Consider the following 26,335-nt stretch of genomic DNA (forward strand, 5'->3'; position numbering starts at 1 on the left):
GAACGGCACCGGCACCGGTACGGCGGGACCGCCCGCCCAGGGAACGGCACCGGCACCGGCACGGCGGGACCGCCCGCCCAGGGAACGGCGCCGGCACCGGTACGGCGGGACCGCCCGCCCAGGGAACGGCGCCAGCCGGGCCCCCGGCCCCGCTCCCACAGCCCGGAGTGGCCCCGCTCCCTCCGCCCCTCCCGGAGCTCCCCAGCCCCCGCTGACGACACACAGCCCGTTAAGGTGGACAAATAATTTTTATTCGTGCATGCAAATACATGTCAATACTGCAAACTTCTTCCATCGAGTCTCTCAAACACCGAACCGGGATGCTCTATCCGTGCCCAGCCAAAGCTACAACCTCTGCACGTCAGTGCTACAGCGACACACAGGCCCCGCCGGGACCCCCCTACTCTAACACGAAGGGAAACATTACCATTGGGAATCAAAACCGAAATAAACGGAATAGAATTTACTCCCCCATATATCCCCATTTCATTTTACAGATTTTTTTTTTCTTTAAATTATAGTTTTAAATAGAAGCTGAGAATGCGCCATAAAAATGAGCATTAAATCCATCGTAGCGATGGTGCCTGCTTTATACATGATGGGTGTACACCATCTTTTATTTCATTTACATTTCAATCGAACAATAGATTTGCAAAGAAAATGTCTAATACAGACGTAAAAATATTCACACTAGAGCTTCACAATCGGTTGTACAATTGACAAACAGGCCTCTTTTCCCAAACTTTCCAGCTAAGCAAATTTATAAAATGTAATCAATGCAACAAGAAAAAAAAATTTTCTTTAAAACTTCCAGGGAAAAGAATACGCAGTAAACAGTATCAATGCGACAGCAGATGCTGCAAGCTAACCACAATACTTCGGAGTGGCTGTACAGTGGGTATGTGCAGTACAAATCAAAGCCACGTGTGTTGTATCACAACTACTGTATAATGTACTTGTTTGCCCAGCTAAGAAAATGCATGCATTCCCATGCCTTGGGTAACGGAGATCTACTCTGGAGAAATCCATGGGCTATGTGCAAATGACCTTGGCTTTTGGCAGTAAGAAACGCAGCCAGGCTCTGCTTTATTTCAGCTTTTACAGCAGAATCTTGAGTGATTAAAAGCTTCCATAAGTATCCTTAAATAAATGGGGTGTGGAATTATGTTTGGGCATTGGGCACTTAGATTATTCAGATTTGTTTCATTTCATCAGTGACAGTTTTGGGGTTTTTTCCCACCCTTGTCCTGCTCCCTTGCCAGCAAAGAGATGCAGGGGGGTGACTACTGCCAAAGTCAGCTGTTCATTTATACTGGGAAATTGGGTCATTTAAAAAAGCACATTTATTGTGTTCTGCTTGCAGAAGAGGTCCCTCAATGAGAGGGAACTTCCTAACAAAGGGATTAAACTACAACATAAAAATGGACTTTTACATCCTATAGATCATCTGATCATTTCTCATTTTGTTACACTCTCAAATTCAACACCTTCCTTTAATACCAGTCTAATAATGAAAAGTCTGTTCACAAATATGATCAAGGAGCTGCTGGCATACAGTGTTTATGTACAGCAACAGGTACAACTTGACAACTTGTGCTTTAAAAAAGCAAACAAAACCAATGTTTGGAACTATTCTGAGTTTAGATTGAGTTATTTTAAGCGTTCTTTCCTCAGCTGTTTCTGACCACTGTGCATTATTTTGTACCTCATCCAGCCTAGTACACTATTATACAAGAACAGCATTCAGCTCTTGAGTACAGGAGAAATTAAAATTTCAATTGAGTTATCAAAACACTAAAACCTTCCAAATTAGACTTCTACAAAGAGCTTAATTAAGAGGTTATTTAACATAATCAGCTGTGTGCAACTGTTTTCTTTTTCCTAAATCAAATGCCAAACTTTAGTGTCCCTGTACTAGACTACCAAGAACCAACGCCAGTTTGCTTTGCAAAGAGTCTAACCTTGCCTTTGAAGGGTCCAGTATACATTCTACAATGCAAAATCTGCATAAACACTGAGATTCATTTCTTGTCACCTGTTTACAGGAACAAAATATCAGTAGCAGGGCAATCACTCTGCTCTAAGTATATGTTAAGAATGTACAGATAGTTACTTTCTCACACAAGCATTCTCCCAGCACAAGCATTAGTCTGTTTAAGACCTATGTGGGAAATGAGGCAAACCAAGGAATGAATCCAGGTAGTGAGGCAACACAATTAACTTAGATACTAATAATTCCTGTCTCTCTTGCATGTGAAATCCCTGCTGTACCCCTAATGGGGAAAAAAAAAAATTAACCAAACCAAACCAACCAAAATGCTTGTCCAAGCAAAGCAAAAGAGCCAATCTCTCCCCGATCTGCTCCGGGCCTTCTTTTCTGACAGCACAGTAAATTAGGCCAAAACCTAAATGGGCATCACTGCTATTGACACACAAAGGTAAGTCACTCTCTCAGTGTCAGAAAATAAGCCCTTCCATAGCCCAAAGGCACCTGATTTACAATTAACAAATGAATACATACTTGTTTGTAAAGGGTCATGGGCTGAAATTTCAACAAAGAAGGAAGCCAGAGCCAGGTGCTCCCACCTGCAGCTTCTTCTCCCTGTCAGGGCACTGGAGGGCATCAGTTTGGTGGCAAAAACCACACAGTCAGTGTTAAAACCCTAAGAAAAGCTGACATGCTGTTAAACCCTCAAATAATTATTTTGCCTGTCATTATAGGTTAAAAATTCAACTAGAAAACTCTAGCCTCAGCTGAAAGCCAACTTTCCACATGAAGTGTATGGCCATCCTAGAAAACTGCTCTATCACGGGACCCCCTGCTGCGGACAAGAGTCTAGAGATACACTTGTTCTTAAATATGCCAAGACATTGGCAGGAATATGTCAGGCTTATTTCACTGGACAAACAGGCAAATGTGTGTAAGCAGCTTATCCCAACCCCCTCCAGCAGAGCACAACCAAGTTTTTAAAATTGCCATTTTAAAATTAAAAAGTTAAGGTAAATACACAATCAATTTATGTAGTATATATTCACCCTCAGATCATGCTGAAGATGTTCTGTGGAGTTCTGGTGCACAGAGGGCTCTTTCCCTGAGGGCAAATAAGGACTTCTCAAACCTTTATATTTTCTCTATTTTTGTAACAAAATAGCAATTTAAAATTTAAAAATCTTTTAAAAAAATTACATCACCTTCAACATGGAAGATCTCACTGTTTAAATATCCATGAAAGAGACATACTTGTTTGCATATCTGTTTTGGAATTACATTGTACAGCAAATAATAGTATCTCAGAAGCATTTCAAAAGTAATATAAATTCATATTTACAGAATGGTCTTGGTATAAAATATACAACAATCATATTTATGTCTAACATTCTAAGTTAAAGTTAACGTCAATAGGAAATAAGTTAAGGTGACAAAGGTGGTCTGGTTCTTGTATCCATTCACTTCACGTAGCGAGTGAAAGAAGCGTCAGTCTAACCCTAGAGTGAGGTGGCACTGGCTGGAGAAGGTACAGCAACAGCCAAAGGAAACTAAGAAAAGACTACTTGACTGCTCTTCTACATACATTCCTTGACATTGGAGTATTAAATAGATGTGTAAGATCTTCCATACTGACACCAGAATATCAAAACTAACCCTTGGATTTGCAGGTATATTTACAACATAATTATTTCATGGACAGGTTCGTTAGGAGAGATATCAAACACCAATATTTACTTAGTCTAATCAGTAACCCTCAGGGAAATGCCAACCCCCACCCCCCAGAAGCGTGCACAAAACAGTTATCAAAATCTTACCCGACCACATAGCTGTGATTTTGTAAAATAACAACTCAGACGACCAGTAACATGATCCTCTTTAAGCATTTTGCTAGCAGGAAAAGCCCTTACATGCAGTACACCTGGTGAAAGATCAGCTTGGCTTAAAATATTCCAGTACAATTTTCAGAGTAAACAACTTCACAGAAGTTAATAAAAACATAAAAAAATGTAAAACTTGTCACAAAGAAAAGTAAGAGGACAAACAAGAAGATAGTAATCATCAGGAAGGAGAGTCCTGCTTTCTTAAAAGGAAAAAAAAGTGGATTTTTAAGCTTTTTAAAAAAAATATGCCCAGGGCTCTAGTTCATGTGTATTTATGAAAACCAATTTTCAGTTGACATGTCTAACATGATTCTCAGTCACCTCTTAACAGGGCATAAATTCATACAGTTTTCAGCACTCTGAAGGTCAGACAATGCTATCTCATTGTGTTTTCAAGGTCTTTGAAAATAAGTTGCCACTGAATAAACAAAAATTAAACCTGAATACAAGATTATGATTAACAACATTTAACAAAGGTAATTACAACCACCTTAAATTCCCAATATTTAGTTTAAATTAAAACAAAACAGTACAAAAAACAGCAATACCATCTTGTTAGTCAGTGCAAACACTAGATACAGGGTTTTCAAAGGAAAGCCAAGAGCACCTGAAACTTTTTGCCAAGTCATCTGGATCCTATAATCTCCAAGTTGAGAACTATTAATGAAAAAAAGAAAAATAAGAAAAAAACCCAAAATTGCTGTTACATTAGTGCATAACCTCTCAAAATCATTGAAAATCGTTTAATGTGTAGCTTGGGGAAACCAATACCTAGTACATTAGCTGGAGGACTTAGGCACTTGATTTACTTCTGATAACTTTACTTGGACAAGTAGCCTGTGTATGTGTATCTACAGTACTAAAGCATAAACTGGGGGAATGGAAACCAAAAGCTGCAGCAAAGCACTGCCCCACAGACCTGCAAATAACACAGCAGTGCAAAGCTAATGGTGTGTTAACCCTGTAAAAGCCTCAAGTCCAAATCTCCACCTCTCAGTCTTCCAACAGGAAACAAGACTCCATGCAAAGTTCCACAACTAAAGAAAAAGCAGCTGCAACAAGACAAAAGTTCTTCTCTTGTGAAACAAAATAGAGACAAATAAGTTAGTCTTCCTTTCACTAGATGTATCATTGTAGGATCCTGCTAGTTTAAATAACTGAGTTGTTAGTTTTCTACAGAAGCCATTTTCAACAAGAATGGCTCAGATACCGCACCGGATTGCTACAAACTCATAAAAAGCTGCTTTAAGCTTAAGTAAAACAATGTCCAAATTCCATTCATTTGTGGAAAGTGAACGCCTTACCCTACTAAAGTAAGTTTTTTTTTCTTCAGAATGCTAATGCGAGAGGGGCTTGAAGTATCAAAGAGTCCACAGGAAATGCATGACCCCAATATTATTTTTTTTAAAAAAAATATACATTATATAATATATATTATATATATAAAAAGCTAGTGTAAATGCTTCCATGGTGTGGTCACAAGCTGGAAAGATGAATGCCTTTCAGCTGTTAACCATCCTGCCATTTGCAACAGGCTTTAAAAAGTCATTTTTATCCTCAGACATAATGTGAGCAGTTTTCAAAATGAGGCTGCCAACACTGACTGATGTGCTGATGGGCAGGCAGCTTGCATTGCTAACAGATGTTGTGATCGGCTGACTGAAGCAAGAAGTTACGGGCAGGATTGTTTTCTGCTCCTCCCTGAGGAGAAAAATAAGTTACACAAATATTAAACAAGGACATGCACAAGTATCCGGAACTGAATTGTGTGCATTAAATAAATACTGACAAATTCCTTTTTAGCAACAGGCTAAACATCTTCCTCTGGAATGGTACGCTCGAGATGTTAAAGTAGTCTGCCTCATTTTCAAAGGCTGCTTTACTCCTTAAAGACTACAGAACATAGAAACCTAAAATAGTGTATTTCAAAATCTACCTCTCCGTGGAGATTTGTGCAAACAGTCCGCCATTTAACCTTTTGAAGTTTTTCTTAATTTCTGTTAACTATAAAAATATTCTGCATTTTTTGCTTACTGACTGTGAAAGGTATTTTGAACAGCTGTGACACGGTTCAGTGTGTACGATTACAACGATGCATACGAACAATGGTACCAGCCTGGGACATTCAGCTTTGTGGCCTAATTCTATTTCTTAACAGGTTCTTCTCACTCCACCATGTACAAACAATGCAGATGTCTAATCCAAGTCTGAGCAGGTACGTGGTTCATCCTTACACAACCATGCTTCCACTATTCTGATGCTTCTGTTTGTCTAACACTGGCAGACACTGCTGTTTTGTCTAACACTCACAGAATCACAAGGTCTTCACCTAAACTTTGTCTCTTCTGTTCCATAGATTCTTTCTGGTGCTGCTTTAGCAGATGCCCATTCTCTACAGTTGTTCCATTGAGCAGCTGATCCTCTTGGGAGCTAATCCCTAGCTGTATGTCCAGAATCTCCTACAAGAGAGAAGGAGAAATGCCCATCAACCCTGTCCCTACCAGCTTTACATTTTCCTATTAAGTTCCACTACATTATGCTAATAGAAACAGGAGTCTGGTCCTAAAACTCCTTCATTTCATGTCATGCTATTAGAATGTCTACCACATTTCACTAAAGGAAAAGCCAGTTGTTCAAAGATGGCTGTGAATGACAAGAGCAGTATAAACTGTGAGCTGTTTTTAACTTCACTAAGATTAACTGCCAGGTACGTGAGTGATAAGTACAAGACCCCAAGTGCTAAATAAGGGAAATGCTGGATGTCATTATTAGGACTGAAACCAAAAGGCTTTGCTATCAACATACTAATCTATAAGGCCTAATGAAAAGACCCAGTGATCTCTTTAGGCACACAGATTTTTGTACTCACTTCTATCTGTTCCCCTTGCCCATCAGGTTCATCTGTATCAAGGGCTGACAGCTCCAATTCAATGTCTCGGTCTGGCTTTGTGTCTGCACAGTCTTCAGGATAATCAGTCTAAAAAAGAATGAATATGTTCTCTAAATACCAGGTTGGCTTTTCACTGGCTTCACACAACACTGGAGAACTAAAGTGAAAATAGAAGATGCGTTTCTAGCACACAACATTTCTACAGTACAAGAGAGCTAGTCAGACAAAAATGAACTTCAGGCATGGACAATATAGGATACAAGGCTAAATCAAATCACAATAAAGTACTGAAACAGATAAAATGAATACTAAAGAAATTTGAGTCCATTGACAAAATGTTTAGATTTATAACATGTACAAATAGACAAAAACTAATGATTGCATGAAAATGATTGTCACATTCTTCCCACTTTGTAAATGCATGTTTGGAACAGCAGCATAGCAGGTGCACCTGCCTAATCTCAGGGAAATAACTGAGTGCAACAGCGACTTAGCTTGCAAACAATGTGCTATAAACATTTCAAGTTTCAACTCTTAGTTAAAATTAATGCAATTCTATACATATATATATATAAACACCCTCCAAGATTTGTTTCATCCCAATTACCCCATTCTTTACCTCACCATTCCTCAAATCAATTTCCTTGCTTAAAAGGTTTAAGGTAAGACGACTGCCTTCATCTAGAGAATTCCACTTCTGCTGCATGGCAAGTGCATTTGCCTCTCTCTGAAGAAGTAAGGAGTTGCTTTTGGCCTATGGAAAGAAACAGCTCCGTTACCAAACACTACACCTAAACCATGTGCAGTCAGACAGCTACACTAAGAAAAATGTATTTAAAACACTTTACTAAACAATTTCTTTTAAATTAAAAAACCCTCATGGTATAATAAGTGGTCTTACCTGCTGTAATTCAATACTCAGTAGATCTCCAGTGCTGGAATGCTTTCTGTGACCAGACAAATCTGTAACTATGAACCTGTCCCTTTAAAAGAAAAAAGGCAAAACTAGGACTTAAAAGAAGTTCTCTAAATCAAACACCCCATAACTTCATTAGTCTATCAATGTTAGATTTTTGGACAGAAACTAGATGTGATTTAGATAATGTGTTCTTCATCTTCACTGTGGCTCATAATACTTCAAGGCATTGTATGAAGCATATATCCTTATTTTACACAGCTAAGATGTGGCAAGAAAACCTGAAACTACTCAAGATTTTGACATGACAACTTGGCAGTACCTGACTCCAGTTCTTTGACAGATCTCTCAAGGGATACATTGCTAGTAATTGTGCACTATTAACTGCATTAAGTATTAAAAACTACACAAGCTTTAACCTACTTTTTTCCAAGGCTTTATGCTGGATAGGTAAAAAAGTCTTTTACTTTAAAATTAAGAATGTCTATTAATAGACATTCCAGATTCCCCACACACACAGAGGGCTCTGAAGAACTGCAAGCTAGAGGAAAAGCTGTGAACAGAGCTCGGGAAGGAGTCCGTACCGTTCCGCATAACGTGCTGAGGAGGCAGAATCCGAGCCATAGGCACTCCATCTCGAGTCTACAGCATTGACATAAGGGACATAATCTGCAAAAGAATTAAGACAGCATTCACTATCTTCTCTGCTCTTCAGTGGGACATACAGGTTCTTCAGCTCTTTGCATTTCATAGCTGCAGCAAGCACAGAGAGGATGAAATGCTCATGGTGTGCATAAATGATGAATTCTTGTCCCACAAAGCCTGAAGCTGTACCTGACACACTGATGGGCTTAGTAGCACTTCCTTGGGAAGCAGTGGCCTGGATTGGATCTGTTGTGTGATAGCCTGTGCGGGATGACCTGGAGATTGCACCCCACTTGGAGATGATGGGTCCATCGCTGAACGGGATTATAGGATCTTCCTCCTTTGCCCTTCTCTGTGTTTCAAATAAATGCACTCTCCTTTTAACGTCCCCACTGTCCAAATCCTACATATTCAGGAGACAGGAGACACATGGACTCATTTGAGGTTATGCACACTCTTCAGGTGGCCAGTAACTTCTCATTATAGTTACCTATTTACAAAACTGGGAAAGGATATTCCAAACAACTTCAAATGAGCAGAACTACTTCAAAATACTACTAATGGAAGCTATGACCTTTTTTTTTTTTTTTTAAAGGCTGGTTTAACCAAAGAGAAGACACTTCAGCATGTAAGGATCATCACACTAATGAGAGAACATGCAGAAAACCCCTACCATTAACACGGCATTGGAATTGGCAATCACATCCTTGGGCTCTGAGTCGATAGCATTTATACAAGAGCCAATAGTGCCACAAGACCACGGTGAATAGTGAGAGAGATGGTCTTCCTCAAATTTAGTTCCACTCAAATCACTGACACTCTCTGAGAACTACAGAAAAGGGAATAAATAAGCAGTGAATAATAAAAACAGGGAATTCAGTTTTAAAATGAGAAGATAATTTAATTAAATAGCAGTAAATGTATCTCAAAAGTCAATCAAGGAGTTCCAGCCATATTCAAGACTTGACTTGGGGACAACATAAGCTGTTTTGTCGAATTTTAAAACAGTGCCCCTGGCAGCTGTCAGAGGGCAAACTCTGCCATACAAATAACTGCCTGGCCCACCAAATGAGAGACTGGAATCTGTGTTAGTGTCAGGTTTGTTTAGGCAAATATCTACAGTAACTTAACTGAGAGGAAGCCGTGCATTTTCCTTAATGTATTAGCCAGTGCTAATGTGAGTTCCCCTTCTTTTTTATAGGACTTATCACAGAAGTACACGATGTCCTGCCAGTGCTTTTTGCCACTTTTAAGGGAATCCATTCTTTGGGACTTGATAAGGACTTGAAGTTTGATTCAGGCTAGTCATCAAGTCAAGTCATTTGGGCTATCAAAGGCAATGTACTTTTTAACGGAAAACATAACTGCTGTTCCCTACACAAAAACCTGGAGGTTCACAGAGTTCAATAAAATTATATTTCATTTAGTGAAGCTGAATTGCATCACTTCACTTCTTGACCCTTTTTTCTGCACTCATGTTACACATCACCTTAATACCAAATTGAATTGCATCATTATTGGATATCACTTTCCTTTTGCTAGAAAATTAACTTAATTTTATGAACAATAAATGGCAGGTAGAAAACATTTCCCAGAAATATTAAATGGCATCTTACAGAAACAGGGAGGGAAAATAAAGAGGTTCTTTGGCTTCCCACCTCTGTGCTGAAATCTACACTGAAGAGAGGAGAAGGTGGTGTTGGAGATGGTGTTGCCATAGGAAGGGTTGATGATACCAGAGGAGTTTTCTGTGTGTGGTACTGTGCCCATTGCTCTGGCTTCCGTCTCAGCTGCTCATCATAACCAGTCTTCAAATGACCACAAGGCTCCTAGAAAGAATAAATACAGGACTGGATATCCCGTCATACTCTAATCAGAAGGCAAATACTTGCATGGGACACACTTGGGTCCCCAAATTTCCTTGGGTCTGTAACCCTCCGCTGATAACACTTGAAGAATTTCACAAGAATTTGTAGGCCTGTGTATGGCAAGTCAAATCTTAGATATGCAATTAATTCAAGCAACAAAGAGGCAAAGGGGCTCTGGTCCTGATGCAGATGACAGTGGTCTGTTTTGCAAGTCCATTTTAAGGTTAAAAACAAAACAAGAACTTTGTCCAAGTCACATGTCTCGATCACTGTAATAAACAGGTCTATGCTAATTATTTACCAATTTTCCAGTAATGACCTTCAGAACCAAGTCTGCATAGAGCCCTCCCTTCCTGGCCCTCACTTACCCTTGGTAAAGGCACAGTCCTCTGCTCGCTGGGAGGCTGACAAGCCACAGAGTAATACCCATCCAGAGAGTTGTACCTCTCCCTCAGAGATGTCTGATAGACAGATGAGTGCATCACATCCATGGGAGGTAAGGAATTGCTCCTGATGATGTCATCTCGGGGGTACATCTGCGGGCGCCAGATGCGCCGGCTGTCGTAGACCGGAGCGTACATTCCAGAGGGGACGGGAGGGACGGGGCCGTAGGGCTGCGGAGGAGGAGGCTGGTACGGAGAATTGAGGCGGTCTCGAGGGGGAAATGTGCTGTAATGGTCGGCATATGGCACGGAAGCAGGTGGGAGGGAGGACTCTGGAACGTTATTGGACCTCACAAAGCGAGGAACGCAGGGAGCCACACCAGCTGGTACTGTTGGAGGTGCTGGATAATACCCTTAAAAATTGGAAAAAGGCATTTTTAATGCAACCACAAATGACCCAAAATTTTACACCTTCTAAAACCATAAATAGCACTGGTAAGTACCTTTAGAGAATGAGGAGTCACACTTTACAAACCTCTTACTGACCCTACCATGTTTCTGTTAAATATCATTTCATGTAAGACAACCATTTGCAGTTGCAGTGCTGGCCCTTCACCAACTGGACCCAGTTTGGAAAACATTGCTCCTATGTACTGTGGTGTAACTAAGTAACTGAAAACACAGCATCTTCAGCAAGTCTTTATATAGGAAGCTAAAATGGTTCCCTCTAAAATAAAAATCGATATTACTAAAAAATAAAAAGTCTATAAATAACCATTTCACACTTGATTTATTGCTCTTTCTTTGGAGAGGACTGCCAGAACATCTCTACCTTTTGAGAGCTTGTGAATGACTCGGTGCTAAAAACCACAACTGTTTGCCTGAATATAAACATGCACAGTGCAACCTAAAAAGATAACTGGAACCTTTCAAAAACATTCCAGCAAGCACAAAGACATGTAAGCCTCCCAGCAGAAGTGTGCTATGCCTCTGAATCCTGCCTCATGGATGGGCCATGACAAGAGCAAGCCTAAATAAAAACAATTAAATGCTAACAAAGGAAAAAGTAGATGAAAGATCTTGAGGTTCAAGTTCTGGAGGCTGAAGTATAAGCTGTACAACATACAGCACACAAAGGCAAGAACCACCAACACTGGGAGCAAACTGCAAGTCCCTTACATACCCAGCAATTAACAAGATTAGTATCCCATTAAGAGAACACTCAGCTGATATTTAATAAAAATAAAATAAAGTAGACATTGACAAAACAGACATAAAAGTTATTTCTCATAAAAGACATTTTTCCAGAGAAAAGTTCAGAGCTACTTCTTAATCAGTGCTGATCTCGCTCACCTGTCTGTGGGTACTGTGGAACTTCATATGACAGCTGAGTCCTGGGGTCTTGGAAATATTGAACATTATCAGAATGTGGAGGGTAGACAGGTACTCTGGGAACAAATGGGCTGGATTTTGGAGGCACAGAATTAACTTCTGTTCCAATATTAGGAGGACCAGCTGAGGTAGCTGCTGCCTGGCTTACAGGAGTCTTGGGTGGAGAACCGATTTTACTGAAAAGGATTACCAAGAAATCATTAAGCAGATCCTCAATTACTTCAGTCAGTCACCTCTTCATGTACACTCTCACACAACATGGTAATTTGGGCCTTGACATTTCCTCTAGAATTTTCCCTGAACTGATGATACATTTTAGACTTTCTCCTAGGAGAACTCAAAAGTGGGCATAAATGTTTTGATACCCTTTGTAAGTGTATTCTGTGAAAGACAAAGGTTTAGAGACTCAGTGCTTCCTGCAGAATTATCTAAAAGAAGTGAAAATCCCAGAATTGGAAGGTTTCAAGGAAGTACACACTCTGCACTTGTTGGTTTTAGGAAATGTCAAATTCTGTACACAATTTATCACATGTAGTAACATACTTGTATGTAATAACCCAATAGTATGCAATTTGTATATAATTTATTTGTATGCCTTAACTTTTTATTTTTATGTAATAACCTAATTAGATAATTAAGCCTGGTAATTAAGATACCAGGCTGAGAACAACTGAGTAAGAGATAAAGGGAGAGATTTACCATTTTGTCTAGTTTGCACATGAGTACTGAACAGCTGAAACAATGCACTGCAGTGCAAGACCTTACACAGCTCTGCAGCCACTGAGCACCAGCAATTACTGCAAGCCAGGACCACACTTCAGTATCTGCTGGCCACCCACCACCCCCATTTATTACTTTAGATGATCTAACAGCAGAATGTTCTGTTGAATTGATGTTAAAAAAGCCACCTACTTTTCAGGAAGTGATTCTGTGGGGGACCCAGAAGCATTCTGGCCATTGGCTCCAGCCTTCCCTCCCTTCTTGGCGTTGTCCAGAGCTCTGAGGGAGGTGTCTGCACAGCGGGGGATCAGCTGGGGAACCCCAGTTTCCAGATTAGCTATTCCATTAGTACTTGGCACCATCTTGCCCGTTGCCTCAGGGCTTCCTATGACAGAGATCACGTTTCCCGTGGTGGTTGAGACGGTGCTGTTTACGCCAACTTTGTTTAGAAGGGGGAATGTTCTCACTGTTGCGCTGATTTTTTTGTTCCTCAAGCGATATCTACAAATAAACATGCGCAAACACACAAAAGACAAGATGGTATAGAAAGTGCTTATTATGAAGCTTAATAGATTTGCAAAAGTAGCAAAAAGAAGGGATTGACATGGAACACAACATCAAAAATTACAAACTTATTTTCAACAACTGGAACCCAAAATTATCTCTCCTCTTATATAACCCATTCTGCAGTTCTTTGAAAATGCATTTGGGTGAAAACAACTTCAAGAATGCAGAGCTGCATATTGTTCAATAATGCAGTTCACTCCTTAAATAATTAAAATGTAATTAACATTCTCTCTTGTATGTAATATAACCAATCCTTGAAAGACACTGAGCTTGCACTCAATTGTAGGAAAGGAAATTTTACCTCATATGGGGTAAAATAAAAAATAGAACTGGAATTAGTCTGTAGATATTGCTCTGCTGTATCTTCAATTTCATATAAAGAACTGTCATGTCAAGAGGCCCTCCAAATGAATGAATATATGGAAGAGAATGTTTTCAGAAATCTCTGTAGATTGCTTGGATTTAAATTAAAAGGAGGAAGAAAAAAAGGAAAAAGTCTCTCACACTCACTTTTCAAGCTCTTCCTGAGAATGAGCAAATGTACAGTTTGTTCCTCTTGGACACCCTCCTTGCTGTCGAAGGTCTCGGCACATACTTGTTTTGTATTTGCTATTTGGTTGTGGCTTAAAAAAGAACAACAAAAACCACAAGACATTCCTCTTACCATCTATCAGACATTCACATAAAAGTAGGCTTAAAATATAGAAAATATATACATGGCATCTTTTTACATTTTGCATTTTTAATCAGAAAAACAAGGACACTCCTTGTTGAGGGGCTAAGTTGTCCTTGTATCGATTTCTCTACGGCCAGCTCTGCTGCATTCCGTATTCACAAATGTTAGGTTCTCAAAATCTGAATGCAGTAAATAACAGTATCATCAATTATCCCACAAGAAAGGCCATAAATATTTCATATCAACAGTAATTCTTCAAAGTTGCATCTCCCAGTAAATGGGAGAGGAAGCTGAAGACATGATGCAATGATCAAGTCTGGTTACCTGTGGAGTTTCATGGCCTTTTCTACTGTAATTCTGAATGAAATCCACCAGCCCATGGACCACAGTCTTCACAGCCACCATGGCATTTTCCAGCTGCTCCCATGTTGGAGATGCTGCATCTAAAATGATGAAAAGCAGGGTTGTCACTCTGCCAGTAATTCCAGTATCATAAATAAGAGGCACAGCTTGTATCACTTTACACCACCAAGTAGTAGGACCCAACTCAGAGAGCCCTGAAGAAGAGTTTATGATGTTCATCAATGGGCATTTCAAAACCAGGAATGGAGGTTATCATCTTAATTTACTTTGCTAGATATGAAGAATACCAAGAAAAGTTTAAAAAGCTTGATTTGCATACCTGGATTTGGATCTATGTTTGCCAGGAGCTCTAAATGAGGCCTCAGCCTGTTTAAGTTTGCAGGATCCCCTGTGCGCTGCAAGACAATTGTCAATTCTTGTACACTCTTAGCAAAAGATTCTGGAGATTGGAGCTGAAAATAAAGGGAGCATTAGTGTGCTGCATCTTACAACTGTCAATTGCTGATCTTAAAAAATATTAATGACATTGGTTCCTAAATGCAATACAAAGTGTCTTCAGATGGCATATAGAGAGGATCAGTGGAGAGAAATTTTATTTCTCAACTCAGAATCTGCCCTATGAAGCTTCATCATAAGACACCAAAAAGTTAATTAAAGTACTTCATATGATGAATATGCTACATCAGGGGAAAAAATTTCAATCTAGTTTTAATTAATATTTTATAGGATTACGAACAAAAAGTTAATTCATGGAGTTCTTTGATTTTTCTTGTAACATTTAATAGTCAAAACTAATCTTACAAAGATACTAAAATCATCCCTTTGACAAACCTTGTCAATAATGGATTGCATGTGTGATTTATGTGCCAGGTCTCCATAAAGAAGGGAAGACCACTGTTCTGGTGATATTCTGAGTCCTGCTTCCATGGCAATGTGAACAATTTGGGCATCGTGCTCTCTCCGCAAAGCCTCGTAACTCCGGAACTCTTCTTTCAGTTGCATCAGAGAAGAATCTTCATCCCTTTTAGTGACCTAATAAACAGTAACAGTTAAACATTCCTTCTTTGACCAAAAATCTCCATGTTTATCATAAAAAACAGCTGCACAGCACAATAGTGGTGTTTTACCTTAAAGCATGATGCTCTATACAGTAGCTGCACAACATGACCAATGCTTGTTTTAGAGGCCTGAGGAAATCTTGGTTCCAGCCTTTGCACAACAAAAAGTACCAGAACTTTTCTTGAGAGTGCAGAGCCATCTTCCAGTGCCAGTAACACAAGTTTCAGTGCCTCCTCTTGCATAGCTTTAACACACAAAAATGAAAGTTAAATATATTCCAGAAAACAGCAAGGGCTGCTGTATTTGAACAGGTAAGCAGCAACATCTAAATCATCTTGAATGTAATTCCTTATTGCTTTTTATTTTACTTAAAAACTTTTAAAGAAAGCTGCCAGTTTAGAAGAAATATTTAGGACCACTCTAAGCACAGCAAACTTAGAACTAAGACTAACTTCCAGTGATAAACACATCAGTAGTGCAGTTTTTATACTTTTCTCCACTGGGCAGTCTTGTAGCCATTGTTCTTTTGGATACCTCTTCAACGCCACACCATAAATCAAAAAACAAATATGGGAACAGTACTGGAATGCTATCAACAGTAACAGGAGTCAAGAGATGAAACTTCTACTTTAAAGAGAATTTTCTTGCTTCTGGGTTTGCTTTAGTGGCATTCTTAACAATTAATTTGTCTTCTATCAGAGATATAAATCATTATAAATTTCAAAAGTATGCTGCAGCTGAGGTTAGGCTGATTGTATTGACAGCTATTCAATCCCAATAACAGCAGTACAGCCAGCCTGCTACACTCCATGACAAATTGCACAGCCTGTGCTTATTGACTCCTCTTTGCCAGGATATTTGAAATACTTCCTCCCAATTTCAAAGAACATTTAATGGACCTGCAGGGGAAACAACCAAAAACTTTATGTCAGAAGATTTTACTATTATTTGGGGCTTTTTTTCCCTTCTCCTTTCTTTCTGGCAGAACATCTTCAACTGAACAGAAGAAATTTCAAAACATTTTTGTAAAGTAAAGGTGCAGCTAAAAATATTCTGCTGCAGATGTACAGGACCCTTACCTGGTCCTAGAAACTGGCACCCTCGTGCCCTGACAGCAGCCCAAAGATTGGCAGAAAGCTGCTGAGGATTTTGGTGCTGCAGGATGAGTTCTGTGACAGTTCTCTCTCCCAGCGACCGAGCTGCTCTCATGGCTCTGACCCGACCCTCCTCCTCCACCAGCTGACAATTCACCAGTGTCACAAGCTTCCTCTGCATGGGACGGCTCAGTGCACTCTGATTCAAGCTTGCAACACCTTCAGACAAAGGGAGAAAAGGCAGAGCAGTGCTTCTCATCAAATTCATCTGAGTGAGACAAAAAATGTCTAACAGTGTGTGTCTCTCTCTAGGACTTGGATACCAGTCACAGGTACCTTCCCTTCTCTTAGGCAACTCTGTGTAAATTCTTTACCAAAAAGAACTTCAATTAAAATCTTAAACTGACATCAAAGCCATCCTTTGGGGAACATTCAGTTTCAGTAGAAAGTTAGCCCCAAGGCAGTATTATTAAACAGAGTATTTTGTAAACTTAAAAATAAGAAAACCACAAACAAGTGTCACAAGTGTGAATAAGCTTTTAAAGACACAAGGCAATTTTATTAGAAAAATGAGACTATTATCTCACTGACATTTACAATCAGTGCTGAAAACACAATGCTGCTCAAAGCAAGCTACATCAAAATTCCACTGCTCAGCAGAGACTCACCTTTTCCTCCACTTAATGGCTTTAAGTAGAGTGCCAAATCCTCAACGCATTTCTTTGCTACTTCATAATGTTTGTTCTCTCCTACATTACTCAACTTTACTGTCTGATGATCAGGTACCTAAAAAAATGCAAGGGGGAGGAAGGGGGAGCAGAATTACATACACCTGGCTGACCTCCCTGATGGTACCCACATCACCATGAATTACATAACACTGCAGATGTGCACTGCTCTGAGAGCAGGGAAACACAGGACCCACCCAGGGCATGTACACAGCATAAGGAACAACAAAAAGGGCCCAAGATGAAGATTAGCGTGATGAAAGATGGTTTTTGTTATTACTCAACACCTTAAAAACAGAAGCAGGGTAGAAAACAATAACCAATGTCTAAAAGATGAAGAACACCAGATCTGAGAAGGTGATCAGTATACCAGATCAGCATGATTTATTACAAAAAAAGCTACAGGACAAAATGAACTAGCAAGAATATAATAAAGCAAAGTTTGGAAATTATTTAAGCATCATTTGGGCATGCTGAAATCTTCCAAGAGAAGAAGCAGGAAACTTAACTCAGTGGAAAAAAACTTGAAATAGAATAACAAGGTCAGATAAGGAAAACAGAGGGAGTGTTAGTCATAATAAATTAATTGTTTGGAATACATTGCAAGAAGTTAGGAGACCATGAAAATAAATGTTGTAAGATCACAACAATGATCTGACACATAAAAAAAAGAAAGGATCACGTGAACCTGAGAAACAAAAACACTCTGACATAATGTCATTACCAATAGCTGAGGCAAGGCGTGTGATAGGACATTAAAAAGCCACGTAAATAACATCATCTTACTGCCTCACCAAGGTGTTACAGAGAGAGTAACATGGAAAAGCACATGAATCAGCATAAGGGGAACAGACTTATTTAGTCTCCATAAAGTGCAGTACTGATTATATAATCACTGTTTTGCCACTGCTACGCGACAGCGCAGGGAACATTCCTGGCCTGATTAGCCAGTGTCTGCAAACGCAACTGAAAAGCCATCATCAAGCATATTTAAAAAAAATTATACACACACACTTCTGGAACTTGGTTAAACAGCCACTTCCAAACATGTGGCATTTAGGAACAAGATTTCTCACACGGCTGAGATGAACGAGTGCAGCCTGCAGGTTCACTCATTCTACTGACAACTGGAACAGACAATTGTCTGCTTCCCAATGGGAATTCTTCTCCAGTCACAGTTCAAGAGCCTTTTTAAATCAGAATTCAGGTTACAATTAGAACGCGCTTTCATTTTATGAGAAGATGGCCCTGAAATGGTGAAGTTGCTTTTAGAGTAGGTATGGACTCCTAGAGAGTCCAAAGTCAACCCTTACCATTTATTTGGGCTAAAACGAGGAAGAAGGAGCAGCACATATATTGCAGCTGGCACGACAAGGCAACAACACCAAGGGGCAGAACAAAGAGCTGCTTCAGCCATACCTGGGCTCCAACCAGCTGGAGGAGCGCAAAGTTCACGGGGAGCACGTCGATGTCGGTGTTGATGGCGGTCTGGTCGAAGGGACACGCCTTGCGATGGAGCTTGTTCAGGCAGGTCTTGCACACGGTGTGAGAGCAACCTAAGCTGATGGGCTTGTGCACATTCTCATCAAACTCATTGTAGCAGATTGGGCAGGACAGAAATTCTGTCCACTGAGCTGCCTGCACAGGCATTGTGGAAGCTGGACACTTGTTTAGCAGGCTAGCAGACCATTATTTCACTGTACTATGTTTTGGCAGCTGTAAGTGAATAACAGCGTATTTAAAACATGCTTTCTGGCAATTTAGAATAACTTTTAATTAAAAAACAGACCACAATTTCAATATTACCAAGAACAAAACCAAATCTTTATGCTGAAGTACTCAAAAACCCCAAATCTGGGTTAGTTTAACAACTGTACCAAAACAGGCTCATGAACTAAATTAATGCAGACCACCCTAAGTTTAACACATTCACAGTAAATGGCATTAATTTTTTTGGGGGGGGAAGGGGTGTGGTTTAGAATGTTCTTTTCATTTGAAATTAAGTAAAACAATGCCTTCCTTCTGCAGATCTTATTCAGACTTAATCAGACACCAAACTAAACCGAGCTTTGCTTTTTTAAAAACACATTTTCTCTTTCTGTAAAATACAAATCAACTAACAAATATCAAGAGCCATAAGAAAACACTAAGAGTGAGAGACCAGTTTTCAGTTTTATGATTCTCGTGTTATTTCCGCCTTTTCTTGCAAGAACTGGAGCACTCAAGGGCAGAGATTGCTGTGTGCAATTTTGCTTTTCATGTTTCTACCTTACATATAACTATGTCCATGAACTCACAGCAAGAAAATCTTTGATGTATGTAAAATCCAGCTATTAAGGACCTATGATAAGGCAAGCAATAACTTCAGATGGCTTCCTTGTCTCTTGAACCATTTCACTCTGTGCAGTAACACCAAAGAAATTGTTTACATAAGTGTATTTCAAAGAAAAGATGGTTTTATGGAGATTGTTGTTGTATCTTACATAAGTCACATTCTTGAAAAAGGTACCAGGCCTAAGAAGTTCATTGAAACCCTTCTCATGCAAGCTTCCATCATCAGGATTTACATTCAGAGCTCCACCCCGGAGGGAGCAGCCCCACCCTGGGCTGTGATGCACTACTGTGTTTGCTCTCTAGGCAACCTACAGACCAGTTGGGTCACTTCAAGGCTATGAACAAGCTTGTTGCAAATGCAAATTCACAAATGTTTTAATTACATGTTTAGCATTCTATTTTTTTTTTACTCTGATGACAGAAAAAAGGTAATTGTTCTGAGGAAGCTGAGATCTCCCCTCTGTGTTCAAATTCAGAAACTCCTTACTGCAGCTCCATTGTTGGCTGTACTATGGTTTAATTAATGCTAAAGTACCCGACCATTGAAAGAATTACTAGAAGACCAAATAGACTCTTATCTGTGGATGCATTTTATGTTAATTATGACCATCTGTTTAGCAATCCTATTTAGTACTATGAACATTCAGTGCCCTTTAAGTAACAGGATACTTGTACAAGATGTCCTTATCTCAGCGAGCTTTTCAATGTTATGCAGCAATTTTTGCCTCAAATGAATTCCCATAGTAAAACACACCAAACTGGAAGTTGAACCTCTCAAAACCAAACTGCTGAGGTTACACTTCCAACATAAGCCAGAAAATTCCCATGTACTGGACAAATCAGATTTTCCTCCAGCTTCTATGAAAGCACAGTCAAAGCTCTAGCCAGGGATGAACAAACCCAGTCATCTTTAACATGCTACTGCCACATGTGTCTTTTAACCAAGGAAATTTAAAAGCAAAACAAACAAGAATAAAGCCAAACACTGAGCCAACAGGCCCAGAAAGATTTCTGATTCCTCTGTTAAGAATCCCATTTCCTTTAGCACATCTGCTTCCCTTCCGAAAGAGCCGGACAGGAGATGCAGCAAAGCCAGCCTGTGAACACCCCTTAAAGCTGTCCGCAGCACCAGCAGAAACATTAAAACACCAACACAACCTCACTGCTGACCTAGGGCTGACAGTGCTGCTCTTTCACTGCAAGACACAGGAACAGCACAGAGCAGACCACTCCGAAGTGTGTGACTGCCATGACTCACACGGGGAAAAGTTTAGGAGGCTGGCACACAGAGAGCTCCACTGCCGGTATGTCACTAACGAGCTCCTGATAAACAGTCCCCGTGTCCACACTGCTCATTAATTATCTCACACACAGGGATCTCTGCTCTGAGACAATACCCACGTTTGGTTTCCACAGGTGCTTCAGAGACTTGCAAGAAACCACCTCTCTGTTTACGAGCTTTTAAAATACAGTTGTTTTCCTGACCAGCATAGAAATGAACACAGCAGATTCTTCAAGTGTGCACCACTGGTTTTTAAAGATCTATCTCTGGGTGTTTAATCATCCCAAATGACAGACTCTACTAAGCATGTGTTGACCTTCAGATTGCTTGACAGGAAAAAAAAAATCTAATTAAGCCAGCAAACAGCTGGGAAAAGCTCTCGACTCCCAAAACTTCAAGCAGCCATACAGGGAGGAATCTCCATACTTTATTGAGCCTGCCAGCTCTCCTGCCACTCTTACACCCCAGTGTGTAGGAAAACAATCTCACATCTCCTAATTACCATGTCAACTCCTACAAAAAACATAAGCCAAATGTTTAATAGATTCTTGCTCCTTGTCAGAAACAATGTATTTCAGGGATGTCCTCTTGAAGAACAAATTGCTCCAGCACTCTAAACTGAGCAAACACAAGGAGGAGAGAAAAAAAAAAATCCTTTGGATTCTGTTTTTAACAGGCAGCACACTCCATTAGAACAGCTATCCTTGGTCTGTCTGTTCATTCTGGCAGATGGATTATCTACCTCTACACTACACAGGGCTCCTCTTCCCCATCAAAGTAGAAGCACCCTGCAAAAAAACAAATCCCAAAGAAATGGCTGATACAGAAACTGGCCAGACATACAAGGAAGTAGTCTGAAAACTCATGGCAGTTCCTCTGTAAAAGATCATTACATAGTGAAGTTACAATTAGTTTTGTAGTATTACTACCAGAAGCACTACTTCAGATGACAAACTGAGAAACGTACAAGCCTAAGTTCAGAAATTATGTAATAATAAAAACCAGTACAGCTGAGTAATGTTGTGTTTTTAAAACAGTAGTATTTTCCTATTGCAGTAATGGCTGCAATGGATCAGAGTAACAATAACTGACTGATTTTCTCCTTTTAGACTAGAATATCTGATTAAGTTGGAATGAGAGATGGAAAGGGATATAAGTGAAAACTCAAGACCTTCCTCAAACAGCTGTAGCACTTACAAATGATGGAAGTTGTAAGACTTAGATGTCTTCACTAATTTTATATTAACTTTTAGCTACCTAATCCCAAGACATTCTCTACAACTAATCTAAATCATCATACCTAATAACTTCTGGACATGATAAACAGAATTCAATTCTGATTTCCTGAAGAAAGCAAGCTTAGGTGATCATGCTGTTCTGTTAGTCTGCTCCTCTCCCACACTGCTCAGTCAGGGCATTTGCTCAAATGCAGACAGGCAAGTTTCACCCCTTATCACAGAAAGGGCTCAAGGCTTAACTCGGTTCCCCCACGGCGTCAGCTCTGCTGGGCTCAGGCTGCCTCCATCAGGTCCCTTGTGCGCCGTGGCAAAGACAAATAAGCAGAGCTTGGGTGAAAATGAGACATGGAACAATTCTGTCAGTGCTCAACAAAGGGAAGTCTTCTCCACAGATGAAGGAAACGCTTGGAAAACTTGAAATTATATGGCATTTTCACAACTGAGGCTCAATTACAATCCTACTGTGTAGATTTAAGCCTAAAACTTAGAATTGAATTGATTTTGAATCACTAAATTAAAGAGTCCTTGATATTGACTTGCTCTTAATGCTGACTGCAGAGATCATGGTATTGTCTTTTCTTTTTTAAAGTGATCTCCATTAAAACTTTTCATTTATGCAGATGAATGGTTGGTTTGCACTACAAGGAGGCAGCTTTTTCCACCTTTCCTTCTTAAGTTACATAGTTCCTGAAAGCATTCTGACTGGGTCAAAAACTCACATATCACATAATATAATCATCAGTATTAATGTATTCCCTGGAATACGTTATTAATTTCTTTTATTGATTTCTCTTCAACAGCCATCATCCACTGATCTAAAAAACTGCCTTCATTAAAGGCTTAGGGAAGGGCCATCCCTGTAACAGCTTTGCATCATTCAGCTACGATGGCTTGAAATTGAAATAAATCCTCTTTACTGAGGTGCCTTGCTTATTTCTACACTCCATAATATCTGTCACATGCAAATCTCTTTACATCATGTGAAAATTCTACATGTAAAGTCTTTAATGACCATTAAATATAGTATTTCAATGCAATTATTTCACTGAACAATAATGCTCTCGTGAGTATCGGCAGCCCAACTCAAGTCCCAGAAAAGTCACCAACAGAAATCCTGCTGGGAAGGGACCCATCATGTCCAACTCTGCTTCTTGCAGGAGTGCCTGACACTACAGCACGTGTCCAGGGGCATCACCACACACTCCTGCAGCTCTGGCACACTCGGTGCCACAAGCGCTTCCCTGGGGAGCTGTTCCAGTGCCTGGCCACCCTCTGGGGGAAGAGCCTTTCACCAATGTCCAGCCTGAGCTGCCCTGAGAGCTTCACTCCATTTCCTCGTGCCCCAAATACAGAGCTCAACATTGACACATACCCAGACTACGTTTTGCAGAAACACCTACGGGATTCTCTTGTTAACTGGTTAGAAAATCAAAGCTTGAATCCCCTCTGCCTCCTCAAAACGTGTGGCTGAAGAGTAATTCCTATCCACACAGGGGTACAATATAAATCTGCACTGGTGGTTGCTCAGTGACTGCCAAAGTTGACCCAATTCAGGGTTAACTGCCCCCAAACCAACACCAGAGCCAGGGCACCCTCAGCAGCTCCCACCTGCTCCTCCCTGCTCAACCCTTCCACCACAAACCACGTCAGGAGATTTTAAAAGTTCCCTAAACACTTATGTAACACCACTGTGGGTTTTTCCTTGCGTTTCCTAGGTGTCCCTGAAAGGAGAGCCTGTCCTTGCCACCAGCCTGATACCAACTCAGCTTCTCTAACAGTATTGACTGTTCAGGACGGACTGAAGGGCAAATAAATGAAATTTTTTCTGCCACCCAAATCAGTTGAACTCAGAATGTAGAGAAAGGGAATCCATTTCTAAGCAGATCTACTTGACACAGTTACTCCAAGAGGAGATACAGTGTAGAACTCCTAACTTTTCAGTAGTATTTTCAGTGAATAAGGACTCCCATGTATGGTTTAGTTCTCCAAGCTTTTCTTTTTACATGACCTCCATATTTAAACTACAATTTTTTTAGATGAGAAATTCTGTATTTTAGTATTTTTTAAACCATTTCAATGAAATACCATTTCTATTCTGAGATGTAGGCAAGAAAACACAGGGCTCCACAGGAGCTGGAAAGGCTTTTTAAAGGTTGTACAGAAAGGCTTTAGATGCCTGTGGACAAATAATTTTTTCCTTTCCTTAGCGTTGTCCACTCAGCAAAGAGACCCTGAGCATTCATCCCATTAAGGGTACACAAAATATCACCAAATGCCATCAGCTATTACTATTTGGGTATTGTAAATATTTTATCTATTTTAAAGCAACAAAGCCTTAAATAAATGAGATCAAGATCAGGATTTCACTTTGGGATACCTAAAGCGGTGACACTAAAATTTGTTACAATTGAGTATTTTTTGAGAGAAATGGCTGCAACCTCAAACAAGACAGAAAAACAAGTTAATAAAAACACCTTTTCTTGGGGAAAGCTTTGCCTACAGGGCAGAAACAAGAAAAACTTCACAAAAAAGACATGAAGGTCTTGGGAAAATTATTCACTACAAAAATTAAGACTTCAGTGTTTCACGGAATAATACTTATACCAGCCACATAAGTTTCAATTTCTAGTGTTTCCACAGATGTTTAGGAAAGACCAAAGGTCAAAGAATAGTATTATTTTAGATTCAGAAGATTTACAGCTGTACTGGTTGCTTCTCATTTAAAATTAGATATTTTCTGCCACAATTGCAAATTTACACCCTTGTAATCCAAAGGACTGTTTTTAATTTCAGTTTCATTATTATGACATCGCTATAATGGCCATGAGAGAACAACCACAAGAGAAACGACAGGAACTACAATTAAATCCAAACAAAATTCTAAGTTTGCATGGAAATTGAACAGGCCTAGATCAGAAAATCTCCTGGTTGCCTGTCCAAACTTTGCCATTATTTTCCCTCGTTACAGATCCATGCCATTCTCCTCTGAACCCTGGATGAACTGAACACTCATCACTCTCCCACCACTCTGCTGCCCTTCTGTGCTTTGTGCTGACTCCTACACTCTCCTGGAAACCCTCCGTGCACCTCGAGCATCAGCAGAACCGGGACACGCTTTTCCTGCTCAGCCGTTGAGTGTTTTTGCGTTTAAGACACTTCCAACACGGCACGGTGGGTGCAGTGCCAGGGCCCGTCTCCCACCACGGCTCTGCTCCACCATTACCCTAACGCACAGCTCCATGAGCGTTCCACACTGGGAATATTCATGGCTCCGCTGCGACTCTCCCCGGTGCCGGGGGCACCCCCGCGCGGACTGCCCGGTGCTGCGGCTGCCAGGGAGGGCACCGGGAGCTGCTGCCTCCGTTCGCCGGTGCCGGGATCGCCGGGCGGCCCCGCCAGTGCCCCCGCGGCTTGGCCCGGTCCGCAGGCCGCTGTCAGCCGCACCCGAGCCCGGCCCCGCTCCCGCACCAGGCCCGGCTGCCGCTCCAGGGCCCGGGCCCGGCTCCTGTTCCTGGGCCCGGTTCCCGTTCCTGGGCCCGGGCCTGGCTTCCCGCTCCCGCCGCCCGGCCCTGCTCCCGCCGTCATTTCGGAGCCGCCACCAAATGGCTGCCCGGGTCCCCGGGCCGGCCCCGCGGCCTGGCGGGGCCCGCCGGGCGCCGACACCCCAGCGGCCCCCGACGGGCTGCACCGGGCGGGCTCAGCCCGACGCCGCTCCCGCCCGGCTCCCGCAGCGCCGGGAGGCAGAGGAAGGGCCGGGGTGGGTGATGGGGGGGGTTGGGGGGGGCGGGCGGGGCCCCGGCGGGTCAGCGCGTCCCCCGCGGCGGCCGCCCCCGCGCAGCTCGGTCCGACCCGTGCGGTGCGGTGCGGTCCGTACCTGCTGGGCGGGGGCGGCGGCCGGAGCGCGGTCGGGCGGTGCCGGCCTCACGCGCCATGGGGCGGGCGCGCGGCCCGGCGGAGGCAGCGGCGGGAGCCCCGGCGGCGCCGCCTCATCGCGCTGACAGCGGCACCGCCGCCACGCCCCGCGACGCCGCTCTCGCGAGACCCGCGCGCCGCCCGCCGCACGTGACCGCGCGGAGGGCGGGAGGGAGTTACCATAGAGACGGAGGCGCAGATGCGCCCGCCGCACGGGCCGCGCCGCCAGGGGCAAGCGGGGGTCATAGAGACGGCGTGACAGAGCGGCGGCCGGCGCCGCCAGCGCCCCCTGGTGGCGCGCCCCGGGCAGAGCCGTCTCGGCCGTTCCTCGGTGCGCAACGTCCGCCTCTGGCGTCGATTATTTATTGTCCTTTTAAAATTTAATCGGTAACTTTCGC

The 26,335-nt window shown here is 41.6% G+C and overlaps 1 protein-coding gene and 1 non-coding gene across 3 annotated transcripts; both read right to left on the minus strand.

Moving 5' to 3' along the window:
• Nucleotides 1-229: 229 nt before the first annotated feature.
• RC3H2 (ring finger and CCCH-type domains 2) lies at nucleotides 230-25,972 on the minus strand. Of its 2 annotated transcripts, none has more exons than XM_058038011.1 (21): nucleotides 25,900-25,972; nucleotides 18,591-18,887; nucleotides 17,112-17,229; nucleotides 16,429-16,662; nucleotides 15,418-15,593; nucleotides 15,122-15,322; nucleotides 14,610-14,742; nucleotides 14,252-14,370; nucleotides 13,762-13,874; nucleotides 12,877-13,185; nucleotides 11,926-12,140; nucleotides 10,558-10,985; nucleotides 9,980-10,150; nucleotides 8,995-9,150; nucleotides 8,511-8,724; nucleotides 8,261-8,345; nucleotides 7,662-7,743; nucleotides 7,380-7,514; nucleotides 6,740-6,847; nucleotides 6,181-6,329; nucleotides 230-5,571 (listed from the first exon to the last, which is right to left on the minus strand). In XM_058038011.1, the coding sequence occupies exons 2-21, from the start codon at nucleotides 18,819-18,821 to the stop codon at nucleotides 5,373-5,375; spliced, it is 3,576 nt and encodes a 1,191-aa protein (XP_057893994.1). In that variant the 5' UTR covers nucleotides 18,822-18,887; nucleotides 25,900-25,972; the 3' UTR covers nucleotides 230-5,372. The 2 variants fall into 2 exon arrangements, with proteins under 2 accessions (XP_057893994.1, XP_057893995.1); XM_058038012.1 differs by having other exon boundaries at nucleotides 5,464-5,571; nucleotides 6,200-6,329.
• On the minus strand, nucleotides 14,830-14,943 carry LOC131092057 (small nucleolar RNA SNORD90). The gene has a single exon (XR_009115459.1). It is a non-coding gene; the product is annotated as a small nucleolar RNA SNORD90 (small nucleolar RNA).
• Nucleotides 25,973-26,335: the final 363 nt, after the last annotated feature.

Source organism: Melospiza georgiana, chromosome 20 (assembly GCF_028018845.1).
Source record: "Melospiza georgiana isolate bMelGeo1 chromosome 20, bMelGeo1.pri, whole genome shotgun sequence".
Classification (NCBI taxonomy): domain Eukaryota; kingdom Metazoa; phylum Chordata; class Aves; order Passeriformes; family Passerellidae; genus Melospiza; species Melospiza georgiana.

Coding starts and splice junctions, on each gene's coding strand:
- RC3H2 (XM_058038011.1), bottom strand. CDS start 18,821: ATGCCTGTGCAGGCAGCTCAGTGGACAGAATTTCTGTCCTGCCCAATC. Junction 15,594..16,428: donor GTGCCAGTTTCTAGGACCAG/GTAAGGGTCCTG, acceptor TGTGTGTTAAAG/CTATGCAAGAGGAGGCACTG. Junction 10,986..11,925: donor TCCACAGTACCCACAGACAG/GTGAGCGAGATC, acceptor CCAATTTTTAAG/GGTATTATCCAGCACCTCCA.